This window comes from Dinoponera quadriceps, unplaced genomic scaffold, assembly GCF_001313825.1.
Source record: "Dinoponera quadriceps isolate SergipeBrazil2010 unplaced genomic scaffold, ASM131382v1 scaffold566, whole genome shotgun sequence".
NCBI classification, from domain to species: Eukaryota; Metazoa; Arthropoda; class Insecta; order Hymenoptera; family Formicidae; genus Dinoponera; species Dinoponera quadriceps.
The window spans coordinates 3,758,986-3,784,357 of record NW_014555972.1 but is presented as its reverse complement, the minus strand read 5'-3'; the positions used below and the strand labels follow the sequence as shown (position 1 = coordinate 3,784,357).

The 25,372-nt window shown below is 45.7% G+C and overlaps 1 protein-coding gene across 1 annotated transcript in view; it reads right to left on the bottom strand.

Annotated features, from left to right (window-relative positions):
* The window catches only part of LOC106746166, a 319,832-nt gene extending 301,559 nt beyond the window's left edge, over window positions 1-18,273 (bottom strand). Inside the window, exons 1-2 of the mRNA XM_014622420.1 lie at window positions 15,133-18,273; window positions 2,717-2,771 (exon numbers count right to left, since the gene is read on the bottom strand). Of these exons, the coding sequence (XP_014477906.1) occupies window positions 2,717-2,771; window positions 15,133-18,273 (3,196 nt within the window). The remainder of the gene's footprint in view (window positions 1-2,716; window positions 2,772-15,132) is intronic.
* Between the last annotated feature and the right edge of the window lie 7,099 nt (window positions 18,274-25,372).

The following is a 25,372-nucleotide window of genomic DNA, read 5'->3' as shown; positions in this document are numbered from 1 at the left end:
CGCACTCCAATTGTAACGGAAGAATACGAGGGCAAAAGAGGAGGAAGAGAATAGTCGTATTTTACCATTGTCGTTGTTGGTTTGTACGTCGTTTGTAAAAGCGTAAGAAGGTGCGTCGTAATTCCGACTAAGTGATCTGTCATAACCGCTTAAGGGAAGAATGATCAAACGACATTAAGGAAAAGTAACATAAAATTTGCATAAAGATGAGCTATTAACAACGGGAAAGCAAAATGGAGTTGTAAACTTTTGTGTTCATTTAGTTGGCGTCCGCGCACGCCAACATAAAATTACAAACCTTAATTATTTAATATACGTATATTGTGTGTTCCGTGTCTAAGGAAATTATACTTAAAATACAGCATTACATGTTTTTATTAAATAAATTAAAGGAGCTTTGAAACTTACGATTATTTTGTAATAAAACATTGTCTCGTGCTGATTGTTATAGCGTGAGCATACGATGAAATATATTTTCAATAATTACGAAGCAAAGTTCATTGTTTGTAAAATCTCGGATTCGCGAGAGATGTTAATTCCGAGAACTTTCGGCGAGAAAAACGTTCTTTTTTTTCTTTGCAGATTAGAATGCGGGTCACGCGAATACGCGCAAATCCGTCAGCGTTTCGTACATTTTGCCACCCTTGTATACACATAGGTATGCGCAGATGCCTTATGTATGCCGATGGTGCAACCCCGGGGCACAATCTTATCCCGCCAACTAGTTAAATTAGACTGCGGGATCTCAACCGACGATGGTTACCAATCGTAGACGTGGATCGATCTGTATCGCCGCTTCCAAAGTGTAACCGGGTGTGCGGTATTTCGTACATGCGATTTCGAGACGCTACATATTTCATTTAAAAACTGACACGGGTAGACCGAATAAGTAGAATATTACGGGTCAGGAAGTTGCACGCGAATTCGTTGATTTACAAACTTGTAAAACCCTATGCCGTATCTCAGGACCCATTCGCAATTTCGTAGACCTATGGATTCATAAATTTCCGAATTCATACATTGCTAATAAGAAGGCAGATGTGGTCAGAAGTTACGGAGACTATTAGATTTCATAATTCAGAAATTTATAGGTCCTCCCTTCTTCCGGGTTTACACGAGTAGTGAGGTATCTGTTTCATCCAGACGCTTTTTGCGACAAAAAGAAACATAGAAATCTCACACGCGTAGTAATTAATAATATTAATTATACAATGTAATTAAAATGTCGTTGCTGGAAGCAGAGAGGCGGTGGCATAAAGAAATTACATGTGCGCTGCGTTCATAAGTGACCTGCATCGCGGAATTCTACTACGTTCTCTTTTCTTCCTGAAATGTGCGCCTCGGATCTCTCGAAGAGAGAAAAAATACGTGCATCCCCGCACCCCCAAGAAGCTCTTTTCCACGAGGATGGTCCTCCCGGCGAGTTACCTCAGTGAGCAATCTCACGAAATTGCACCGCGCGATTTCACGTCGTTCCGTCGACGTTACCGTTCGCATTCCCCACGTTCCCTTTTTCCGGGTCCTTCGACTTTCATTTGACTGACGGAAGAGGATGGGACGAAAAGCTAAAAAAGTACATGAGGAAAAGAGTTGTGGACAAAAAGATTTAGAGAATGTAGAGGTGGGGAAGAACGAAAGAGAAAGAGAGAAAGAAGAGGAGAGTAATAAAAATAAATTATCCCATTTCACACAGCCGATATTGCTGTTATCGAAAATAACAGATCCATGGCACGATCGATTGGATGTTAATTTAACAAATAGAAGTACGAATACGCATGATTGTTATTTTAATTCTCTAACATGTCTCTAAAGTAGGAACGTACATTTATCATCGAGCGTGCGTTGCTTATTTTTCATTCTTCTTTTTTCTTTTTTCAATTTTTTCCCCAAACCCACCCAGATATGCGCTTCGACCCACTGTTTTTCCTATTTCCGCCGGTCTCGCGAAAAAGTAGGCCCTGTGGGGATCAAACTGACATCCAAGCTTTTACGTAACGTGTGGCGAGCTACATCGCTGGACCAAGTATGTCATTTAGTGACTATGCTCGTTCGTATGCACGTCCTGCGTATTCCAGTTGACCATAATTCACGTGCTCAAATTCCGTAGAAGATTATTGTAGAAAGTTACACGGTTTCTATATTCAAAACCAATTTCTAGTGTTCGCGCAATCTGTCCAAATATATCTCTTGCAGACGTTTTCATGCAAACGCAAAGTTAATCACGATGACAAAACGATGCGATGCCTCATAAAGATTCGTGAATTTACTGCCATATTTGTCATAATATATTCAAAAAGTAGAAAAGCACGTAATATCACATTTTCCGGAAGTTTTTATGATGCATTATTATGTAACATTATCTTCGTTTAAATATACATACATGAGAAATATTTTTTCGGCGTATAATTACCGGGGAGAAAACATCGGTTCAAATTTTAAAATCAATATACGCAGGCAGTCACCGTTAAATATAATTTTCTCTCGTGAAGGAAATTTGTTCAAAATATTATAATTTGAGAAAGGATCGGGGCTGATAAATGATTGCATCGTCAGCGGCCCGTCGGTTTAAAACACAAAATGGTAGCGCGATAATTTAAATTTTAATTCGGCGTGATAAATGCACGTACAGAATACAAGTGTGAATGCCAGTGCTGAATGAAGAAAAGCAAAAGCTCATAACACGAATTTGCATTATATATAAAAATTGTGTAAACACTCACCCGCGCTTTCGGCGTCTGCTTTAGACCGATGGCAGGCTGGCTGCGGTTACTCTGCAAGGGAAAAAATAAAACGCTCGTTATCGAAGCGAATATGAATCTATAATGATCGGCATTACGGGGCACGCTCGCCAAACTGCGTCGTTCAATGGCGCGCAATGTCGACGGGCACTTTTATTCCGGAAAGTGAAGAGACGAACCGCGATAAATCGCCGTCGTAAAATGCGCCATCAAAATACAAACTCGCGGCTGTATCGGCGAGGTAGAGGAGGGGCCGGGGGTAACTGTATCGTAATTTGAGCGTATATTTATGACAGCGCACGTGCGATCCGGGTGCGGGCGCTGAAAGAGAGCGTCGGATGCTCAAATTCAAAACGCGCGCTTCCGACATTCGATCGCGCGATCTCCGGTGGACAACCGGAAGAATCTATCTCCGTGTAGAAAACAGGTCGCGGATTCGTGCGCCGCCGGCCGCCCTTTATGGCGTTCGGCCGGCTATTTCCGGCTCGCAAATAAATCCGCTTCGGGGTGCTCAAAGCGCCGCGGTATCGCCGCCATCGCCGTCACTACAAACGATAAAACGATAAATTCACGGCGAAACGTCGGGCCCGGTCGCGGACGCCCGTCATTGCTGCAAGTGCGTAAATCTTAATTGGCCTGTCGGGATATGGTCGCGATACGCTGGAGCAAACCAACCAGACGTGAGCGAACGAACGAACGAACGTCGGCCGGTCGTTCGTCCGCGGAGAAGCCCGGACGGCGAAATAACACCGCGTTGGAAACTTATTCCGGTAGAATGACGAAGCGGCCGAAACACAGAGAGTCACGTATCTCGCGGCGATTTAATTAAGCCGTCGCGCTCGCCATATATCCCGGCGTTGATTAAGCTGTTTTCGGCGGACGTCAATACGCATTTTTGTCCGCGCTGATTGCCGCCGCATTTGCAACGCGGCTAGCCCATTCTTATTTCCCCTTTTTTTTCTCGCAAATGTTCATTGAAAGACCGTAAAGCCTGTGCGGCGCACAGCCCCGATTTGCGCGGCGGTGGACCTTTTTTCACACGATTCTTTTTGTTTCTTGTTTTTCTTCCCTCTCCCCTTCCCCTTTTTTTTGGTACGCGGCGAAAAATCCCTCGCGTAAATTTTTGGGTATGGATTATTTCGCAGATGTTTTTCCTTCTTTTTTTTCCCCCCGTTATTCCTTTACACTGGTTCTCTTCGCGTAGTTCGCATCGCGTGGAATATTTAGTCCGCGTGCGAAGAAGCGCTCCGCACAAACCGAAGGATGAGCTTGTGTGTCCTGTGTAAACGCGAAAAGTACTCCCCTGTAAGTCGTAGGGCATCGTACGACATATGGGGTTTACTCCGCCCTTCGCATCCACGACCCGATGGAATAACTAAACGCGCGGTAAAAGCTCTCGACGCTATTTCCGCTAACTTTATCAGCGCGAATTTTGCATAATATAATCTTTTATATACGGATACATTTAGATAACAAAACTTTCAGCGGGCGCGTATCGATTCAACGGTGTATCAACGACAGCGTGAAAAACTTTTTCCCTCCCCTTTCAGTTAGATGTCACGTCTTTTTAATTAAAAAGGAAGAACGAAGTCGAAGTCTCCGTATTAAAGAAAAATATTCTCTTATTAAAGAAGAAGGCCGCGGGCGCGGATTCACGGAATCAGCGCGATGCTCTCGTGCGGCTTAATACTTCCTCGAAACTTTTTTCTTACATGCTCGGAAAAATCCCGGAGAGCTTAATCCGGGCCAGACATGTTGATTACGTTGGTATTTGCATTTAAATGTTCTCAGATTGCAACTTTCCGCTGCGGCGTCCTACCAGTCGACCGAGCGCTCGGGTGCCGATGATAATTAGCGCGCATTTAGCGGCATTTCGCCTGTCCAAAATCGGCTAACGGATATACTGAGAAACAAACGAGCTCTGTACGAGACGCGATAATTAAGCGGTTTATCTCGATTAATTCCGGATAATTACGTCTGGCAATTAGTCCAATTGCCGCGATTGTCCGGCGCAGTACGAGCGGCGGGGACCTACCGGGCCCATTGGCCGCAGTTCGGCGCGTAAACCGCGACAACTGTGTCGCCCTTAGCGGCCCGCGACCGGTGCTCGACGGATTTCGCCAGTCGTCCTGAATCTCGAAAATTGCCTCGTAAACCGGGAACGCCAACGGAACCTCGGACTCGAGAGCGTTTCCCCGGTTACACTTCCACCGGCGACCAATTTAAACCGTCATTTACATTTTATCGCGCAATAAGACGACCGACAGACCGACCGAGCGAGCGAGCGCGAATTACGCCGCCGAATATATTCGCTTGGCGCGCACCCGCGCGTTCCTCACGCGCGGCGGGAAAATTTGCGGTTGCTTCTTGGTCGACGGCAGGTTGGCTCTCGCCGGTTGATCGCGACCCCCTGTCATCGTAGACAAAAATTACGCGAGCGAACTTAGACGTCTTGGAAGATAATCCCACGGGACTGGGAAGGAATGAAATTCCGACCAAGAGCCCTCGCCAGGTCCAGGACGTTGGCTGCTGGTCGTCGGCGAATTTGGCAGTAACGCCGGCCGGCCATTATTGTATTCGTAATTACTCCGAGTTTTCCATCGCACTCCCGCTGCACGCCGTGGATATAATATTCTAAAGCGACTCGACCTACTTGCAGTAATTGCGGACCGTCCAGCTTTCTTAACCTGCTCGTATGGTCTCGGCTTCCGCCCCATTCCGCCGACATTCACTGCCATTTTCTTTTCACCCCTTACGTCTCCCCGCCGTCTACTTAACTGTCGAGATGCGGCTCGCGTCGAAAGCATCACAAAGCCGTGGAAGGAGAGGAGGAAGAAAAAAAGGAAGGGCCGGAATGAAAAGGGGACGTACAAACAATAAGACGGGAACTTCGACGAAAAATCGCAGCCGCCTGGCGGAAACGCGTCGGTGCAGCCAAGCGGCGTCTCTCGCGCGCGCACGTCGGCCGAACTTTTTCGTTCTCGCTTACGAGTACCCGCCTCGCCTCGCGCGAGAAGTTTCGACGGGCGTTCGCCCACGGCCGGGCGAATTTATCGGCATCGCGGTCTATTAACTCGTAATGGCATTAAGTCGACCTGCCGATACCCGATATGCCGTAAAATTATTTTCTGTTCGAGCGCGTACCGGATTACGCGACAGCTTCGCGCGAACCGCTTTCTTAACCGCGCGCGCATAATAAGGATCGTAATCCAGGCATATGCCGATCGAGATTAGTGCAATTAACGAGTTTACGGTCCGCTGGACAAACCAAATGATAAATAAAAAAGACATGCAAAACATACGAAGAACACAATTAAAAACCTATCGGGAAAATGGAAAAGTGTGGAACAAAACAAATATATTCTTCCTGCACGTTTCATACAAATTGATAGTTTCTTTCTCTCTTTCGCTTTCTCTCTCTTTCGCTTTCTCTCTCTTTTTCATTCTTCGTTATATGTTTTATTTATATACAATCACAGCGCGCAGAGATACGAGATGCTTCATTATCAATAATAACAAATTGAATGGAAGAAATATTCGAGGCGCACATTCGCTAGCTTTATTCTACGCTCATGTCTCTCGTTAAAAATAATCGTCTCTTTTCTGTATGAGATCGTTTTTATACCGCGGGGAAGCAATAGGTAGCAAATAAAGGATAATTTAGAAATCATTCTGCGATGTTATTCATAGCCGTTGCTTTCTTTTATTTTTGATCGTATCCGACCCATCGACATGGTACGTACTCGTCTTATATTGCGAGAACAAAGAATCATATAAATCGCAAAAAAACACAATTCGCGCAAGAGAAGAGAACAATGTTAAAAGTATCACAGTTGTAAAAGCGCTTCTATCCCGAACCAAGATTTTGACGCTATTCTGGCGCTTTTAAAGATAGTTTGCGTTTATTTAGCAACCTATAGACTAATAAGCTTACTTTGACAACTTTTTAACTTCTCTCTTCAACCTTTAATTCTACAGATGAGATTTTAATGCTATCTTCAACAGCTTTTTGGCATTAAAACAGTGAAAACGGAAATTTAAGACATTATCAGGGTCAAAGTAAGGATTATATTATTACAATATTGAAATACTGAACTTATTTTACTATCCGAGTCAAAATTTAAATTCTACATTAAGTCTATTAAGTTCTACATTCTTCTACTTAATATAGGACTAAAATTTCGGTCGCTCAGATAATATTACCCGCTAAAGAAATCGGGACGAAATTAATAACTAAGATCCGCGTTATCTAATCATCAGCGTCGTAAATAGGACGAAATGGACAAAATTCCACCACCGTCTGTTTCTTCGGCGTTAGCCGTAGGTGAAATCCACTGCCGATTGGTTGACAGGTGAGGATTGGTTAGTCAAGATCGCTGCTACGATTAATTCAGCCTTGAGCCTGCGCCAGAAGCGTTCGAATTGAAAACAAATCAATCCGGTGGAATGAAACGTGGCGTGAGAGCTTCGGGTATCAGGACGCGCCCGGGAAAATCCATCGACGGGTCACGTACAAAGGAAACGGGAATTCCATTTCGCGGAGGAAGCCTCTGACGTCTCCGATGTGCCATTCGGATAATTATTCAGTCACGGCGAGAGCTTTGGACGGCTGCGATCGGAGAAAGAGGATAATATTTGATTCCGGGGACGAAAGAGATGCATTCGCGCGCTCGCTCGCTCGCTCGCGTGTACTGTTTAATAGGAATTCGCCCTTCTCGACGCGATTCATCCCATTCGTCTCACATCTAGCGCACTCTTCCTCCCTCTCTCTCTCTCTCTCTCTCTCTCTTTCTCTTTCCCTCGTCCTCTCGTGATATTTTAATAATTCGCAGCTTTCGCATAACTCGCGGCTCGACAAAGCGAAACTTCAGTTCTGTATTTCACGCGTATATATGAAGTCACGTGTGGGATTCTGCGGTAAAATGGCGAAATGGGGCTGTACTCGCAGGGACAATGAGAGACGCGAGATACCACGTCACTGTCGAGTGCACCGCGGTAATTTTCCAGTAATGGGTCTTTCATTGGGAACTAAATAGGAGCTTGTATGATAATCGGGGCTATCGACGGGACGTGCGTTGCAACAGTAGGAAGACAATCGATTCCCGATTAATTATATGTATATTCTTGCACGACCCGAATCCACCGCTATCGTCGCCAAATTAATAATGAAATTATGATTCAGTGCAATCTGTGTCGTCAGTCGATCTCGTCGCTCTATAAAGAGGTAAAACCGCTGTTCGCTGTTTTATCTCATTTCCTTTTTATGTCCCTGGCTTGCGCGCGATCACGCCAACAACGAAGACGGTTGATGAAGTCGCGCGCGAACCGGGAACGCTGGAATAGGTTCGCGGTCGCGACTGGGAGAAGAGAAAATCGATGGTCGTTTAATTATTTCACTACGGCTCAATTTTTCTTCGGGGGTTACCGCGGTGTTCCTGGTTAAATTTTTAATTGTACCTAGCTACATGTCGAATTAGTTGGCGCTTTCATCTCGAGTTCGCGCTAGCCGAAACGTTCCGCTGAACTTTCGACTGTAAATTTACGGCTCAAATGCCCGCAGACATTAATAGAACAACGTTCTTGCAATATGCAGAAATAAAATTTCTGAATCCTATATTTCGTTGCGCATCTTGTGAAAGTTTCGCGTTGAATTCGGCACGTGTGTATCGCTACTTTGCCTTCGCTCAAGTAGAACCGCATTTAACACAAACTTCTAATTAAGATAATTAATTCTTATTCGTACATTGTAACCTTAATGTACTTTTATAATGAAGCTCTTTACTATAAACATTCGCCTCGAGCATGAGCGAAATCTCGTTCTCTTGCATATTCTACGTTCTAAAATAAAAGCTATAAATCTTTCTTTTTCTCTCTCTTTCTCTCCTGTTGAACAGCGGAAGAAAAGTCTCGCTATTTATTTTGCCTAGCATGTTATGTTTCTCTTACTCAAATGAAATTAATTCTGAGACAACATAACTTCCTTACGACGGAGGCAAGATAAAAGTGAAATTTTTTTTTAAATAATTCGTGCTTTCGTTTTTTTGCCGTATTTCCGTCGAACATTTCCTCCGGAAATGGTCGCGATATAATTGTGATTTCGTTGAAAAACAAATTACGTATTTTAACACGCCCGAGATTTTCCAGTGCGACAATTCAGAATTAAAATAGCGGGAACAAAAATAGTGCATGTAATTTATTGCTGCAATACGTATCAAAATAAACGAGGTTCGACCAAGCGGAAATAAACATGAATAACAAAATGGACTTGCAAAATATATTGGATATTTCGATTTTACCTCGTTAATCAATAAACTGACATATAATTTTATATAAAGGTCAGTTAATACTGATCTATCGATTAATAATCCAGACGTCGAGAGTTTTCTGTAAATTTTGCAAAACTTTTTTTCAGCGAAACGATTGAAACTTCATTTATCTCGATGTGTATCGGGAGATAAACCACACGCATTGTTCTCGTTTTTGATAAATAGGCGGTGAAGGCCCAAGGGCACGAAACCTGTAAGAAAGCTGCGATAAAAAGGCGATTGCTCCTTTATACAGAAGACAATAAGTACGCACGGTTAATTATTCTCGCGTGAATCGTCCCGGCTTCGGTTCTGATCAAATTTTAATCCCGACTAATCCATTTCGTGCTCCGATGCTCGCGATTGCGCGTGCCAACCCGCTGTTTCGGACTGCGGTTCCGCAATTGTAATTAGCGTTTTCGTTACGCCACTCGTTCCGGCGATATCGGCGATTTCCCATGAGCGTACGCAGAAAACAAATTAGCCGGCGATCGCGAAAAATCGCCACCATCGCTGATTGCATAATTAATGCGCGGTTGACAAAAAAACATGATATCCTCGTCGCGACGTGACGATTGTAAAACGTCCGCGCTATCCATTAAATGTATAACATGTCAATCTGCGCGAATGTTTCCGATGCGCGAATAAATTAACTCACTATCGTGCATATTTTATTTTTCGCTTTGCATAATAGCGCGAAAAACACTCGAGTCGCGATAACGATCGTAATTTATGTCAGTAATATATAAATTATATACTGCGGCCCGTATAGTGATATTGATAATAATAATAATAACTATTAACAATGACTGTATGAATGATAATATTGCGTTTTACAATTTTCGAACAATGCGACTCTGAAATTTCCTGCGGTCATCGGCCACATGCAATTTCAATTAACAATCGGATTCGTAATATCGTTTTAAAGAATTTTCATGACGCTATTCCGTGGTAATATTATATTGCACTTTATCATGCGCGATAATATTGATATAAGCAAAAATTAACTTGTTGGTTCGGCGTATTTTTAACTATACGGTAATGCTCTATATTCGGTTTTCTTCTCGCGAGAACTTGTAATTGCTGCAAAATTACTCCAATTCTCTACAAGCGTTGCAATTTATTATTATTATTATTTTTTGCCTTTATTTTGGGAGAACGTATGGTACAGTTTATTTATGTAGTATAACATAGCTCGTTGATGTGTAACGCGTTGAAAAAGCCGTGAAAATTGCGAAAATCAAAATGAAAAGCGGTTAAAGCATACTGGAGGAGCTAGAAAAACCGCGACTTAAAATAACGAAAATTCTGTTTACAGTGGATGCAAACAGAAATAACAAAATTGATACGATTGCTGATATTTATTTACATCCCAATATTAACGTATTCGTCCACATCATTAAGCTGATAAAAAACTTACACAAAATTACTTTTTTTACACGTCGACCTATTTCCTTCTCCATTTTATTTCATTTTTGCAATGCTTTGATCGTAAGTAAAACTTTAATTCATAAAGAGAGAGATAAATTTATTAAACGGGAATTCGGAAAAACTGAATCTTCTATGTGTGGGATACTCTGGGGTATCATCGTGTAACCGGCACGCGCCGCGGTCAAGTAAAAAAATTCTTTCTACATCGCTCGGTGTGGCGTTATTATTTCCCATTCTATTGCTTCGTAAAGTAAGTCAACCTTTATCCTCGTATACGTCGTGCTAAATCTGCTTAACTCGTCCCTGCTGCCGTCGCCGCCACTGCTTGTTTCACCCGGCGAGCGTTCGCGCGTATCGATCCCCGCATTTTTCCGGCTCAAAGACGTTCGCGAATTGAAAACTATGACGTTTTCGTCGCTTGCAATATTCACCGTACGTAATATCGGTCGGGATCTCTACTAGATGGAGCTCCGTAAAAGTCTTTCGAAAAGGTCATTGTAATAACGTTACCGCGAGGATAAGAGGATCAGTATAACGATTATGAGAAATTTTTCGCAGAATTACCGCCAGTTACGGATACGGATAACACGGACGTGTTCGCCAAACGCACGTATCAAAAATAAAATCAGTGTCCGCAATAATGGAAAAAAGTCCGGCAGAATGCTCGTGAAAGAAAGGGGTTCGCGGGTGGTTATCGATCGCGCATCAATTGCGATGAAGCGTTAAATTATCCGCATGGCCGTTCGCGAAATTGCGGAAGGGAAAGAAATCCAAGCGGCTAATCCGCCCGCACTAGTGCGTGCTCGCGAGCACAACAAAGTTCGATTTTGTAACCGCGAAGGCCGCTATAAAATCAACAGCTAGTTTAAATACGGTTATGGCCAGTTAAAAATATAGACGGCTAGCACCTCCCTCCCCATCCTCTTTTTCTCTTTCTGTCTTCCTCTCACGGGGACGATTCTAGTAAATACTCGGCGGCGCATAAACCGGCACTGTTAGTCTCAATTTGTAAGCACCGCGCTAAGTGGCGGCGGAAAGTTACGCCAGGAATTTCGCGAAAAACTCCGCCACGGTAGCTGGCGGATTTGTAAAAGCTCGCGCAACCAGTTGACGGGGCGATCGCGCGAAACGCCCCGGCGTAACAAAAGCACAGCGATACCGGTTCGCGCAAAAGGACCGACATTGTTTTGGGCGCACCGAGTTACGCAGAAAGGAGTTTTACGGGCGTCATACACGCATCGACGGTTACCACCTACGGACGATGAAAAGTACGTATTTAGCAGATGAGAAAGAGAGAAAGAGAAAGGGAGGGAGGGAGTTGAGTCGAAAATTTCACGCTCGTTCCGAGCGACGCGTATCGCGAACTCGCACTGTGCTCGTCTACTTCCGGAAGCTACGTCGGTTTGGCGTTCAATGAGACAACGGAATATTACCGGTCATTGGCCAGCTGGCTAATCTTATTATCTCAGAAATTTTGATGCAAAAGTTAATATATAATATTATTATTTTAATATAATATTAAATTGATATTAATCGATAGATGAAACGATGAATAATATCCGCGATACTGAGTGCACCTCGTCATTTGAGCAACTGACAATGCTTGCAGGCGGGCGGAAAAGTGAATACTCGCCGACGCTGCAATCACTATATGTGACCGACACGCTTTTAAGGTCTCGTATAATTTAACAATTCGTCGCGCTTGTCCCCGATTTTTTAATCACAGGCCGAAGAACAGAGAGGAGATAGCGGCGTAAGCGAGCTACGGGATGCTGTCAAAGTATCGAACAACCCCGTCGTAAAGAGAATGCGTTGTAAAGGAGGGTATCGTGACGTTTTTGTTTTTATACGTTAAATGGTAAAGTCGTTTATATCGCCATCGTCGATCCTTGGCTGATTTTTCATCCTTTTGTCTCACTATAACAGGTTTTTTGTTTTCTATTTTTTTATTCTCGCAACGTCATTTCGCCGATGTACACACATGACACGCGGGGCTCACCGCTCATATTTAATTCATGATTGGCCGTTATTCATAACATTTCTCGACTTAATTCGCCCACCCTTAGCCGAAAAGTACAAGTTTAGGGCGTGGCGGAACAATTTCGCCTGTTCCAACTTCGGCGAAGCTAACTCCCGTTAAATCATTACGCTCTTCTCAGTTCCTCGCGCCGCCGAGTGTTTCTTTCGCTGCCTCGACCGACTTTTTTCAAAGTGGATTTCGTACTCAAAATAATTTGTGCAACGACGTGAACACACACACCGGATTAAAAATTAAAATAGGATATCCCGAAGGTATACTTTTATTTTCCAAAATGGCAATTATTCTCTTATATCGCTTTCTGGAAAGAAAAGAACATACTTCCATACAGCATTTCGATGTGTGAAAAAAAATAACCGAATATTTCCATAGTGTTCCGATAACTGAACATTTCTGAAACAATTTCACGCGATTCCGCGAAAGTGTATTTGAAATACAAGCATGGTCGTGCAATATGTGATGTGCGATCAAGATTTGTATGCGTTAGTAAATGAAACGAGTCTGTGTAAATAAATTTGTGGAAGTAATGAATTTTGAAAACTGCTTCATTGTAACGATGCCTATGCGGAATCGGGCTCGGTCGATACATGAATGTATCCAAACGTATAGAATTTCCATTCGCTGGCGACCAGAAAGCGCTGACATCCTATGTGAAGAGGATGAGGGTGGCGAGGTGGAATGTTAAACAGAAACGAAGGTATGGAAGGCATTCTACATAGAGGGAATATCTCGATACGTATTTGTTACAATCTCAGGAAAAACGAACGAATATTTGCGAGCGGTATATTGAAACTGGTAACGATGGCACTTAGTCCGTTCGCGTTGCAAATCATGATTTATCGCAACTTACAATTCGTAATGAATATTCGCAACTTACTTGATCGATCCACGAGTTGAAAAGGGGAAAAAAGAAAAAAGGAACATTGTTTAATGCCATTATCGCCGTGCCGCAACTCTTTAAAATCCGCCGATTTCGGGGATAGCAGATAAATCGGCGCGCTTCACAGCCGGAAATGCGAAATTCTTTTTATTTTCTTATTCTCCGGCGTATACCGGTCGGGAGAATATTTATTCTCTTAGGCGGGCAAACGTCGAAGCTGTTCATATGCGACGGACTCAGCCGTAACCCAATTTTGCCGACGAGATGTCAGCATAGGTGACCGCGGCGACAAACACGACGGGAAAATATTATTTGCGTTTGTACATCGTCGCGCGCCGAATGCAAAAATATTCCACAGGGCAGAAATCAAGGATAACTGTAGAAAAGTAAAAAGAGAAATGAGAAAGAGAAGAACTCTTTTCATTTCTACTTGAAATTCCGCTACCCCCAATGAAGCCGTACGCTTTTCAGAATTTCTCGCGTCATTTTCATGCCGCGCGGTCTATACAAGTGATTACTATTCGCGAGAGAGAAACAGAGAGGGAAAGAGNGGGGGGGGGGGGGGGGGAGAAGAGAAAAAACGCAGAAAAGCGAACGGAAAAGTCGTATCTTCGCAAAGATGAGGTGCGTTCGCTCGGCATTTCCGCCATCGCCGTCGATTTATTCGCGCGTTTATCGAATTAAATAACAGCCGTTCTCTGATTGCCGCCTGAAAGGATAAATTTGTCGCTTTGATAGGTTTGTTCCTAATTGATCATGCAAACAATATTCCTCCGCGTTAACGATCAATAAAACCGCGCGACCTATAAATAAATATTTTACCGCAAATGAAATTTTTAGGCTCGCAAACCGCCGGGCGATCAAAGCTGCTTCATATTTTATGGCGCGTACACATTCGATTCTCGCGCGCGCGCGCGCTAGGAATATTTTTACCAGTAGTCCTTCTTTTCTTCATTCTTTTATGACTTCGTCCGTCTTTTCTTCTCCTTCTTTCGGTCGGCGAGATCGAGAACTTATGAAAAGAGCATGTATGTACGACTCCGCGAACGAGGCGCAGAGCGCGAAAATCTGGCCCTCGCGATTCGAAACACGTTCGCAACCGAGCGAGTAACGTCGCGTCGTTGGACGACGCGGGGAAGCGCGTCTCGCGTTTTACGGCCGCGACAGGAACGTCGAGACTGCAAACGCCCGGCGTTCGAAACTAGAGCGAAAGGTACACAGGGCTCGTAACGAAGTTTTCAAAGACAACATCGAGTCTGATATCTAACGAGTTCATTCCACTCGGCTGTCGCGACAAAAACTGCAAACGGAGATCTCTATCCGCCTGCATCGTCCGGATCTCGCTCGCCCGCTCGCTCATCCTCTCGCCCTTCCCGGCGCGCCGCCATCAACCCCCGCAATCTCCTCGGTCGCGAGCCGGGCTGGCAATTCTCCGACATTCTGGATAACACAAAAGGAGCTTTCCGTCGCGTTATTCGTCCGCGCTCGAACCGCCGCGGAAGCGGCACCGTTAAGGCGCACCGTTTATTAAAGTTCGATTCGAATCTGCGATTCCAATTACCGGAGGTCCGATTGTATATCGAGTACTTATCGAGCCGTCGGCCAGAGCGATCGATCAAGTCGATCCGCGGCTTGTATCTCTTTTCATTTGAATAGGAAGAGCGAGCGTTTCCGCGTTCGACAAAAGGAGGAGAACGAAAATCCGGAGTGGAGTACGAATGTTCTTTTGCGGAACGTTACCTCCGCTTCCGGCGACTGCACTATCAAAGACGTCCTCGGCGGCTTCTCCGGCGGTATCTTCTTCAGCGTACCGGTGAAAGAGCTGGCGGGTAGACCGGCGCTCGCCGCTGAAGCACCCTCGTGGCCCTCGATTTGACACTGGAGTCGGTGAAACTGAGAAAACGAAGTACGCGACGTGTCGGCGCGATCGAATTGCGGCAGGCACGGTAATGGCATCTGCGACATGTTCGGTATCTGAATGGAATTCGGGTCGGAAGCGTCGTGCTGTACGCGGGGCGTCAGTTTCTCGCACACCGACGATTGGCAGGCCTGAAAGCTGGCATTTTGCGGATACGAAGTAGTCAGGAGCGTCTGGTGAAGACCGTGCGCCGTGCAAGTTTTATCCGACGTTTGTTCTTGATGATTGGGGAGCGGGCTGGCTTGAATCTGATGGGTGTCAGCCGTGATCGGGAGCTGCGCGAAATCGGCGGACATCTTGTGCGTCTTGTCGTTCAACTGGCTCTGATTCTGCAGGCTCTGCAGGCGAACCTGGAGATCGCTCTGCTGGTGCTGAAACTGCGCTACCTTGTCCAATATCTGATTCTGATTCTGGAGACATTGCAGCTTAGCTTGGAGGTCGCTTTGCTGACGCTCGAATTGGCTCAGCTTCTCGGATATCAAATCAAGACTCTGTTGGTTTTGCAACTGTTGTTGTTGTTGTTGCTGTTGCGCCTGAAGCGAGTCCGTTTTCTCGCCTTGGCCGTCAAGCGTGTTCTGTAGGTTCTCTGTCTGACTCTTGCTGTGGGTGAGCAAATTCGACGAGATATTATGGCTCTTGCGGTGGCTGTGGATTATATGATCGACTTGGTCGATCGGCTTACTGGTGTTCGTCAGGTTCTCGCCGAAATCCGTCACCACAGTTAGTACGGTCTTCGTGTCTAGTTTAGCCTCACTGAGAGCCGGGTACTGGTGACAGAGATTCGGACTAGCTCTCTGCGACGAAACGGTGCTAGCCACTGAGCCCAGATTCACCACGGAACCCGTGATAGGTTGTTCGTCGAAATCCTTCCTCGTGAGTTCCATGTGTTTCGTCAGATCGGCGCTAACGTGTCTCAGGTGTCGGCGTTGCTCCATTATGGTGCTCTGGCTGATGTTGGGGATCGGCTGGAAGGCCGACTGAGACATTCTCGAGTCCTTCCGATCGTCCGGCGGGTGAATCGCTCTGATGTCTCTCCTCTCCTCCGACGGGTTGCGCGAACGAGGACTTGTGGTGAATATCGGGCCTTGCATTATGCTCCTCTCGTGTTCCTGTCGCTGACGTTGTTCCGCCCATATTGCCAGCTCCTGCCGAGTCTTCTCGAAGTTTTGGCTGACGAAAGAAGGGCTCTTTTGGCCGCCACGGTCGGAGGAGGTCTCGCGTATCGGCACGAACGGCATGGGTGATCTTCTCACGTCCTCTATTCTCTTGCCCTCGAGATTCATGGGCGATCTCCGGTGCTCCTCGAAATAGTCCGACCGTCTATTCTCCGGCGGAATGGTGTTCCTCTGATTCGGGCTCACGTTGCCCCATTCGGGCTTTCTGTCCGCCCCGATGCTCTTCCGGTTTTCCTGTCTCGTGTCAAAGGCCATAGGCGATACCCGCAGACCCGCATCCAGTCTCCTCTGCTCGGCGGGGAACACTTGATTAGTCTCGATTCTCTTAGCGTCCACCACGGTGGTGGTTTTCCTCCCCGATATGACCTCCTGATTACTATCGCCGGGGAACGTGAAGGTTATCGTGTCGTTGCGTCTCTGGAAGCTGGTGGTCACGTCGACCGATATGGACTTCCTGTGCTCCGATCTCGATACGTATAAGCCGCACTCCGTGGCGATCGCGTCGACCAGTTTCTCCCTGCCCGTCTGATCGCCGTTCGCGTCCACGTACAATCCATCCTGCCTCGTTCTGGGATTCTGATTGATGGTGGTCAAGTATCTTCGGTCCGGCCCGTCCGGTCCCATGGGCGCGGCCGTCATTAAAATAGCGCCGTCGCTGCGGTGAATCGTGTCCTGCTGCGGAGTCGTGGCCGGCTCGTATTTGCTCTTCTGCAGCGCCGGCACGTCGACGCTGGCGGACTTCCTGTGGCCCGGGTCGTGGGTGATTTTGGAATTACCGCGAGGCGGCACCATCGGCTTCGGTCCCCGGCAGGGTCGCTCCGTCGTTTGGATCGCGATCCCGTGCGCCACGTTCTGAGCGATCGGTTGGATAATCGGCTGCGTCTGGTATTGGCCGATCTCCTGCGAGAACCTCTGCGGATTCGGCGACTGTTGGCCGTATTGCTGAGCGGGGTACATACCGGCCGCGTGCGGGTTGTACGGTACCGCGTTCATCACCGTCTGCGGGTACTGGCTGTAAGGATACTGCGGCTGCGTGCCGAACTGAGCGTAACCCGGCGGCTGCGGCACGACTACGCCCGAGAAATACGGCGGTTGAGGACTGGCCGACTGCGACGGTATCTGCGAGCTGTGCTGAACCGTAACGTATTGACCTTGCCCGCTGAACATCGGATTAGTCGCGCCGCTTTGACTGTAGAGGCTCGGGTCACGGTAGGTCACGTCCCTCGTTACGTAACCCGCTCGGTCGGAGTACTGCGTTTGAGGGTAGATCTGCGACCTCACTTCGAACTGGCCGCGTATCTGCGGATATTGGCTCTGATCGTAATCAGGAGCGAACTGCGGCTGCGCCTGAACCGGCACCGTCTGAGTGCTCGTCTGAGACACGTATTGAGTCCTGTCCACGTTGCCCTTGTCTTGACCGTATTGCGGGGGTGGCAATTGACCTATCGAAGGGTGTTTGTCTTCTGGCAGCCCTACGGATTGTCTTCTTCCCGACGGATATTGCGCTATGGGGTGAGCAGGTTGTTGTTGCGGCGGTGCTGGCGGTGCCGGTTGCTGCGACTGCTGATCTTGAACCTGGCCCTGCGGAGCGTGTTGCGTTCTTTCTTGGGTGAATCGCTCATAATCCATCGTTCGATTCTCGAAACCGTTGGAGAGATCCTGCTTGGCGCTGTCAGCGAGCGGCTCGGCGCGGCCGTTTTGACAAGTTGTCTGCTGATTGTCCGTCGTCTGGCCAGCCTGGTTTTGCCCTTGAGTGTCGCTCAGTCCACCCGATCCAGCCTGCGACATGTTGGTGGCCCCCACCGACGGTCGTCCGCCGATGTAGCCGAGAATTCGCCCTAATCCGCACACCGTGACGATTTAGCGGGAGACGCTGCCGAAAAGCTCAGACGCTAGCTCGAACGCAGCCACCGTCCGTTGCGTTTCTACGTGTTCGTGTTAGGTTACCTCGAAGCATGTAAACGTCGATCCGGCGACGTTCCCGTTCGTTTCTCGTCTCTGGTCGTTTTGATTGTTGGTTCAGTTAGGATGTGTGATTCGCTTCTGTCCTGAAGGATTCTCCGAGGATTATGTATCCTGTCGATCTCTGTTTGTATGTCGACAACCGTTGAATGCGCGACCGACGACGGTACCTCCTCGTTTATCCGCCGCGTTGTTTGACGAACAGGATGTAATGAGGAAAATAATGCGATGAAAGTCACCGATCCTGCGTAGCGTTCCTTGTCGCACTCGATTTGCTCGTTGATATATCCCGCAACGAAACGAGATTACAAACGCTGAAGTGTTTCTCTTTCTTGTTTTTCCGCGCTCTTCCGTAAACACTTGCCGCTCCGAACGATGTCGTTACACACACATACGAGAGTTATCCTCTTTTCTCTTCAATCTCACTTTGTTCGTTATAAGGGACTTCTCAGGACGGCGGTCCGAAAAAAACTCTTTCTTCCGATAACAGCGTTTTCTTATTCTTCCCTCGAATTAAGACGTCGTACGTATAATTCTGTATGTTTCGTTTTGTGTGTGTACTTGCGATATATTTTCCTAATATTATTACAAACGTAGACTTTTGATTATCTCGATATTGATTGAGAACACGGTGGCTCTGTGTAAATTCTTCCAAACGTTATATCTCACGGTAATAATCTGACTTTGATTTTCCACCCACGCTCCTCTGTACATCTTTTGATTGAGCTGTCTTGATTCTTCCGAACTTTCTAGAAGGAAACTCTTCGCTTTTCGTTGGCGGTCACGATTGCTCGATGGACGCTCCTGACGAAGAAGCGGACGATGACCCGATCCCATCAACTTATCACGTAAACGTAACTTCGCCAATGTGTCCGTTGTCTCTGATAATAAAGTTCGCGTGTTTTCGCATTCTCGGCGTACTTCGAGACCGATTCAATTTACCTGAAAAAACACAATTTCAAAATGCACCGAAATGTCTTTCGGTGCATCGGATGCGTCGTGGATTCTCGCCTTCGACAATAGAAATAGAATAAAAGCTCGCGTGCTTTGAAGCGCACCGCATTCCGCTTGAATTCCATTGTCGCGCGGAAAAAGGAGAGTAATTCTTTCTTATCGCGGTGAATCATAATATCGATAATGGTAGATTCCGATTGACATATAATCCGATATAGACTCGTCGTTAGAATATTTTATTAGATCGTCAATACATACATATAAGCTTTTAATGAAAAGATACCTACAGATGAAACGTTTGTCGGGAAAAACGGCGAGAAATAATTTTTAAGTGTGTACCGTACGGATAAAAAATATCACACAAAAACTTTCGAAGACGTTTCACGCGACGATGCGTTACGAAACTTTATATATTTTATAAAGCAGGAACTTCACCTCCTCTCGATAAACGTGTCAAAATTTAACAAACTTTATAACTTTATTAAAACTCCATTTTATTTAAACTTCGCTCGGTAAGGTGAACTTCACCGGATAATTGACGTGTTATCGAGTTATCATTCGGAACGAACAGGCAACAATGACGCAAGGAAAGAATAGCCGAGCGGACAATTCTATCCAGCGATTTATTTTGGGCCAAAAAAGCGGGGAATTGTTTCCCCGATTTCCCAAGCGCCTCGTGATCATCGTAGTTCCTACGAACAGACCCATCTTTCACTGCCAGAAAGTTAGTTCCCAGGAAATAGCGGCGATGAAAAGTTCTCATTGGTTTGCAACTAACCGATGAAATATTAGTAACAGTAAAGTACTGAAAATTCCTCTATCCTCGGCGGCGTGGATGGAGTAATCAAGAATGTTGTACAACTTCTGCTCTACATTTAACTCCGGGTTGTTCTTCTAAAAGTAAAAAAAAGTTCTGCCGTGGATCGAACCCGGGACCTCTAAATGTCGCAGACCAATGCGCTGTCTGCTACATCCACGCTCGCGCTCTCTCCGTTTAATACTTAATCCAGGCTTTGAGGAAAGAAATTTCCGCAGTACGGTTTAATTGTTCTCACTTTAAAATAACATAAAACGAGGAATGCAAAATTACTTATATATACGAAATTCGCTTTTTTTCCCTCCTAATTTAATATTTTTTAACGCATTTCTTCAGACACGCATCGCTGATCTTTCGATTCTGCCACACGCGAAGCAATTTATAACGGCGAGTTTCCGAGAGAAATAAATCGCACATAGAAGTATCGTAAGGAAGACGAATCGTGTAACACTTCTCTGCAATAAATAGCACTTACAACCTCGTTCATGTAGCTCATAAACAGCCTAATGCCTCGTACACTTAAACGATAAACGTTCTTCCTCATGAAAGCTAAGACCATTACTTACGTACGGCCATTAAATGATAAAATTTCACCTGGTCTCGCCGCACTCTGATTGAAAGTGATACGGTATAGGTTCTCGTGATTACCTAATCTTCCGAGTGCATGGTCGTACATTTATTCTCATTACAAAGTAACTTAAGGGTTAGTTCTCTAGTCACGCTAACAAGAGTAGTTATTGACCCAGATGTCGGAAAAGAAGCATTGACGAATGCGAAATCGAGACTTTGAAAGTCAATATGAAGAACTGAAAACTGAAGAGCTGATTAATAAGAAGATCTATCCGATGAAAAGCCGCGGACTCACGATTTATATCATACAAATCGGGCCAAAATCGAGCCTTCGTCCTTATCATATATGTTTGCTGCGTGTTCGCGCGTATCCTGCACATTCAGCTCTCCTTTCTGCGAACTACGTGTACAGACATCAGCGCATTTTCATAGATTCGCGTTCATTCACTGGTCGCTGCAACGGCACATCAAAAGTCTAAGCGCTTCGCAAGGCGGATATCGCAGAGCATCCGTGTGTCTACATTCGCGTTCTCTCGAATACTGTACGTATACGTTTATAGGTCCTTAATATTCCCGCTCCGCTATGTACCCGTTAGAGCGGTACACGTTTGTACTTATATCAAAGCGTACGTGAGCAGGCATCCAGCTTTGTTGGCACACGTATACAGGATGACTCAGAGTTAGCGACTACGATCCTGCTAATTTCGGTACATATAAACAAGCGTCGTCTTGCCATGGCTCGGTCGCCCGAAATCGATGCAATCGATTACCGGTGTGTTTGTGTATTATTGACGTTTAAGTTCGATCGCTAGTTCAAACGTTGGTTCGCGAGTCAGGACGTATTTCGACTGAAGCGCCCTGTGTAAACGTGAATTTTGCGCGTCGGACAACGCCCGCGAAAATAACGCACACACGGTCGAGTAGCAGGAGACACGCAGGCCGACGGGTACGTCGAACCATCCGTTTTCGCGAGTCATTCGCGATAGCGATCGCGGGTGTTGATCCTGTGCGACGATAAGTCGAGTCACGGCGTCAAATTCCTATTGTCGAGGAGCCGCGCGACTCCTCTCGCGCAAACAGCACATCCTACCATCATGCCATACGTGATACGCGAGCGCAGACGGGATGCATAAACATGAGACTTCACGGTTTATCGGAGACGACGGCATGCCAGTTTACGGAAACTGAACCGTATACCGAACAACAATATCTACATTGCAATTAGTGCGAATTATCGCGTTTCGCATATTTTCGCTGAGAATAGCATGGAAACTGCTTTAGCGAGGTCGTCTAATCGATGGCCCGGCTGCATTCGACGATCTAGACGTCTTCATACCACCGCCATTACTCGACGAAAGTCTCTCCTCTAAGTACTAATTTGATCGCGAAACTTTAGGCAACATAGTTAATCGTCGAACACACAAACAACACGTTCCTTCTGTTCGCGGAGTTTCATAAATAAAAGCAAGCGAATGCGGCTTTATATACTTTGAAATGCATGAGTGGGAAACTTTTCACGCGCTTGTTACCCATCGCCGGTATGCCGCGCGTTTCTCGTTTTGATATTCGTAAATAATTCAAATCATACTACGTGTGCGTCCGTTCTTTCTCTCATTCTCTCGCCATCCATTCGAAAAAAGTTTTCGTAACTCTCCGTGCAAACGAAAAGTTTCGGAAATATGTACGAGCGCGCGAACGGCAATAGGGGGATCCTTCATCCCGCAGGGGATGGTCGACCGCCGCCCGGTGGATCACATTCACTGAATTCAGATCAACAGTTAAGATTAATGGGCGAACTCTAAAACTAACTTCATGTCCAAACCGAATTGTCAAATCAGGTCACCCGAACGATTGATGCACTCGGGCTAACATAAACAATCGACCGACTCGCAACTACCTGCTCCTCGAACTATCTAACACGATCTCTAAATTCGGCTCAAAAGTGCCAAACATCGCCGTTGATAGAATTCGAAGCTCAAGAGACTCTTTCCGGATTACTTTCGCGTAGCCGTCGTGCGAAAAAGGCGCCTAGGAGAGAACACGAGACGAAATAAGCAGAACCTTTAATTGACGACTCAAGAGGAGAGCTCGCGGAGAGAAACGTACAACCGCGGCCGTGAAACTTCAAATCTCGATTATCCAATGTTGATTTAATGCAAATTTGAGAGACAAAATCTAACGAAAGCAGATTCAAGAGTCCGCCCCGTAATATTCCGACTTGTGTTTTCGATCCAAACAGACACGACGTTTGCATATCTCTCGACGAGAGATCTGAGGTATGAGCCGCTTATTTCAAAATATGTACCCCAGTGCGAGAGATTTGGAAATATTAAAAATTTCCACGAAATGCACGTATAAACGAGAAACGTATTACGAACGACTGTACTGTTTCTATCGCAGCGCACTTTGTTCTACTTTTTATCTATTACTTATCGTTGCACCTTCTTAACGTCTGTAAAGTCTGGCTGTTAAGCAGTGTTCGTTGTATCAGGAAATATTTGCTGTTTCTCAGAGAAGAGTTCGATTTTCTTGGAAGGTTAACAAATGGAGACAAAATGTGGCGAGAATCGCAAATAGTTGAGCAACTTCGCCGCTTGCGTCCGCTATCATCCCTCCTGGTCGTCGGCATCTTCCCTCTCTCGCGCGTCGCGAATATTTTCCCGATCACCTGCATCGATTAATTTCAAGTTTTCATCAATCTATCCTGGTGACTGACCTAAATACGAAAGTTCGTATCCCGGGTATAAAGCCGACTGCGGTCCCGAACTTTTCCAGCTAAGCTTCATTTCGTCCAGGTTAATCGAATCCCGCCAAGCGATGCGATTGGCGGGCGACCAAATTTCGCCAATTATCGCGTATCGAACGCGAGGCGAGTCGATTTAGTACGGCCTGAAAGTCGTTTATGCAACCGCGCTTTCCTGCTACGTTGACGCTAATTTTTGCGCCAGCCGCGAAAAAAAAATATCGAAGGTGACAGCGTCGCTGGAACGTTGGTTAGTCGTTCGTTCGTTCGTTTCGCGTTTTCGAAATCCACCGTCGACCTAGTCGAGGAAAGAGGCATTGAGGGAGTGGGCGGATAGGTAATATCCGTGCATCATCTCGCGCGGACGTGTGCAAGGCACGCTCTGCGAGGCGAAACGGCGGGCGTGATGGGTCGTCGAGTAATCTAGAGTGGAATGAAAATTCCGAGGTTGCCCGAGACCACCTCGGTGAGTTGCAGCGTGGATCGAGGATCCCCGTAATGATGACGCAGTTCCGGACTTGCGTGAAAACTGACGTTTCGTGGTGAAGTCGCGTTAATTCCCGAAGCACATATCATTCTCCCTCTCTCCCTTCCTTTCTTTCTCCTCCATTTTCTTTCTGTCACTTGACGTGACAAATTTCCGTCTCCACGTCGCGTGTCATTTTACACTCACTAGAAATAATTTGGTTTCATACGCTGTCTGAATATATGTACAGAGAAAACAAAATTAGTCTCAAGTCAAGAATAAATATTCTCATGTATAAACAAGAATATTATAATATTCTTGCTTAAATATGAGAATATTTATTCTTGATTTAAGATTATTCCTTTTCTGTGTATATATCCGAATTGACTAAAATTGTGTAATTTAAATTCGTCACTGTGGAAAATGAAGATCTAAAAAGGGCTAGGTCGAGGGCGGTATATTTTACATCCAACTTATGTGGGGATGCGTGAGGACGATATTAATATTAAATGCTGTTATGGGGATTAGCAGAACGATTTATGCGAAAGAAGGAGTATCTACTTTGAATTTTACGACGGTAGAAATCGCGTGCCGCACTCTTCGTCGTCTCCGGCGCGTATTTTTCTTTTCTTTGTAGTAACCCTAGTTAACCCAAGGTTTTCTAATTTCCATATTTATCAAAGGCGTCGAAAGTTTTCTGCGCTAACTTGCTTCCAAACTACGGAAACTCGCTCCCTCTGGGCGAACGGAAGCTCCGCCGCTGGAACTGTCTTGTTCCGCTGTCACTGCGTGAAAATTAAGAAAGATGGATAGAAGCATTATTTCTCCAGCTTCGTGTCACCGTTTAATTATAGTTCGACAATAGTTTATACGCGTCTATTACATTTATTAAACCGATGTGAACGCATCGCGAATAAAAAGAATTGATAAATAAGAAATGTCTTCTTCGATATTTCGGTGTAAAAGATAAAAATGAAACTAAACATGCGTTAGACTCTTTTGACATAAAGGAAAGTTTTACGCGAAAACTTTCGGTTGCTAGAAAGCGTCTTTTCACACGGATACGCGCTCGCTTTAATAAAATAACGGACTTGCCAAGTGAAAAGTAATACGGTCCATCCTCTTGATTCGTTGCCAGCAATCGTCTACACCGGTCGTACGGGCTCCCGCGAAAATTACGCCAAAACCTCTATCGAGAGAACGCTAAGACTGAGAAAAATTACCGCTCGGATGCTAAGCACTCCCAGCGGTCCGTAATATATGAAGTGAGCACGCGGAGACTGTAAAACCTTTCGTTGCGCGAAGGGATGCCCTTTTTTCGTGTGGGCGTGTAAAGAAGAAAAATAGCAGGATGGCGAGAACAGCGCCGATATTA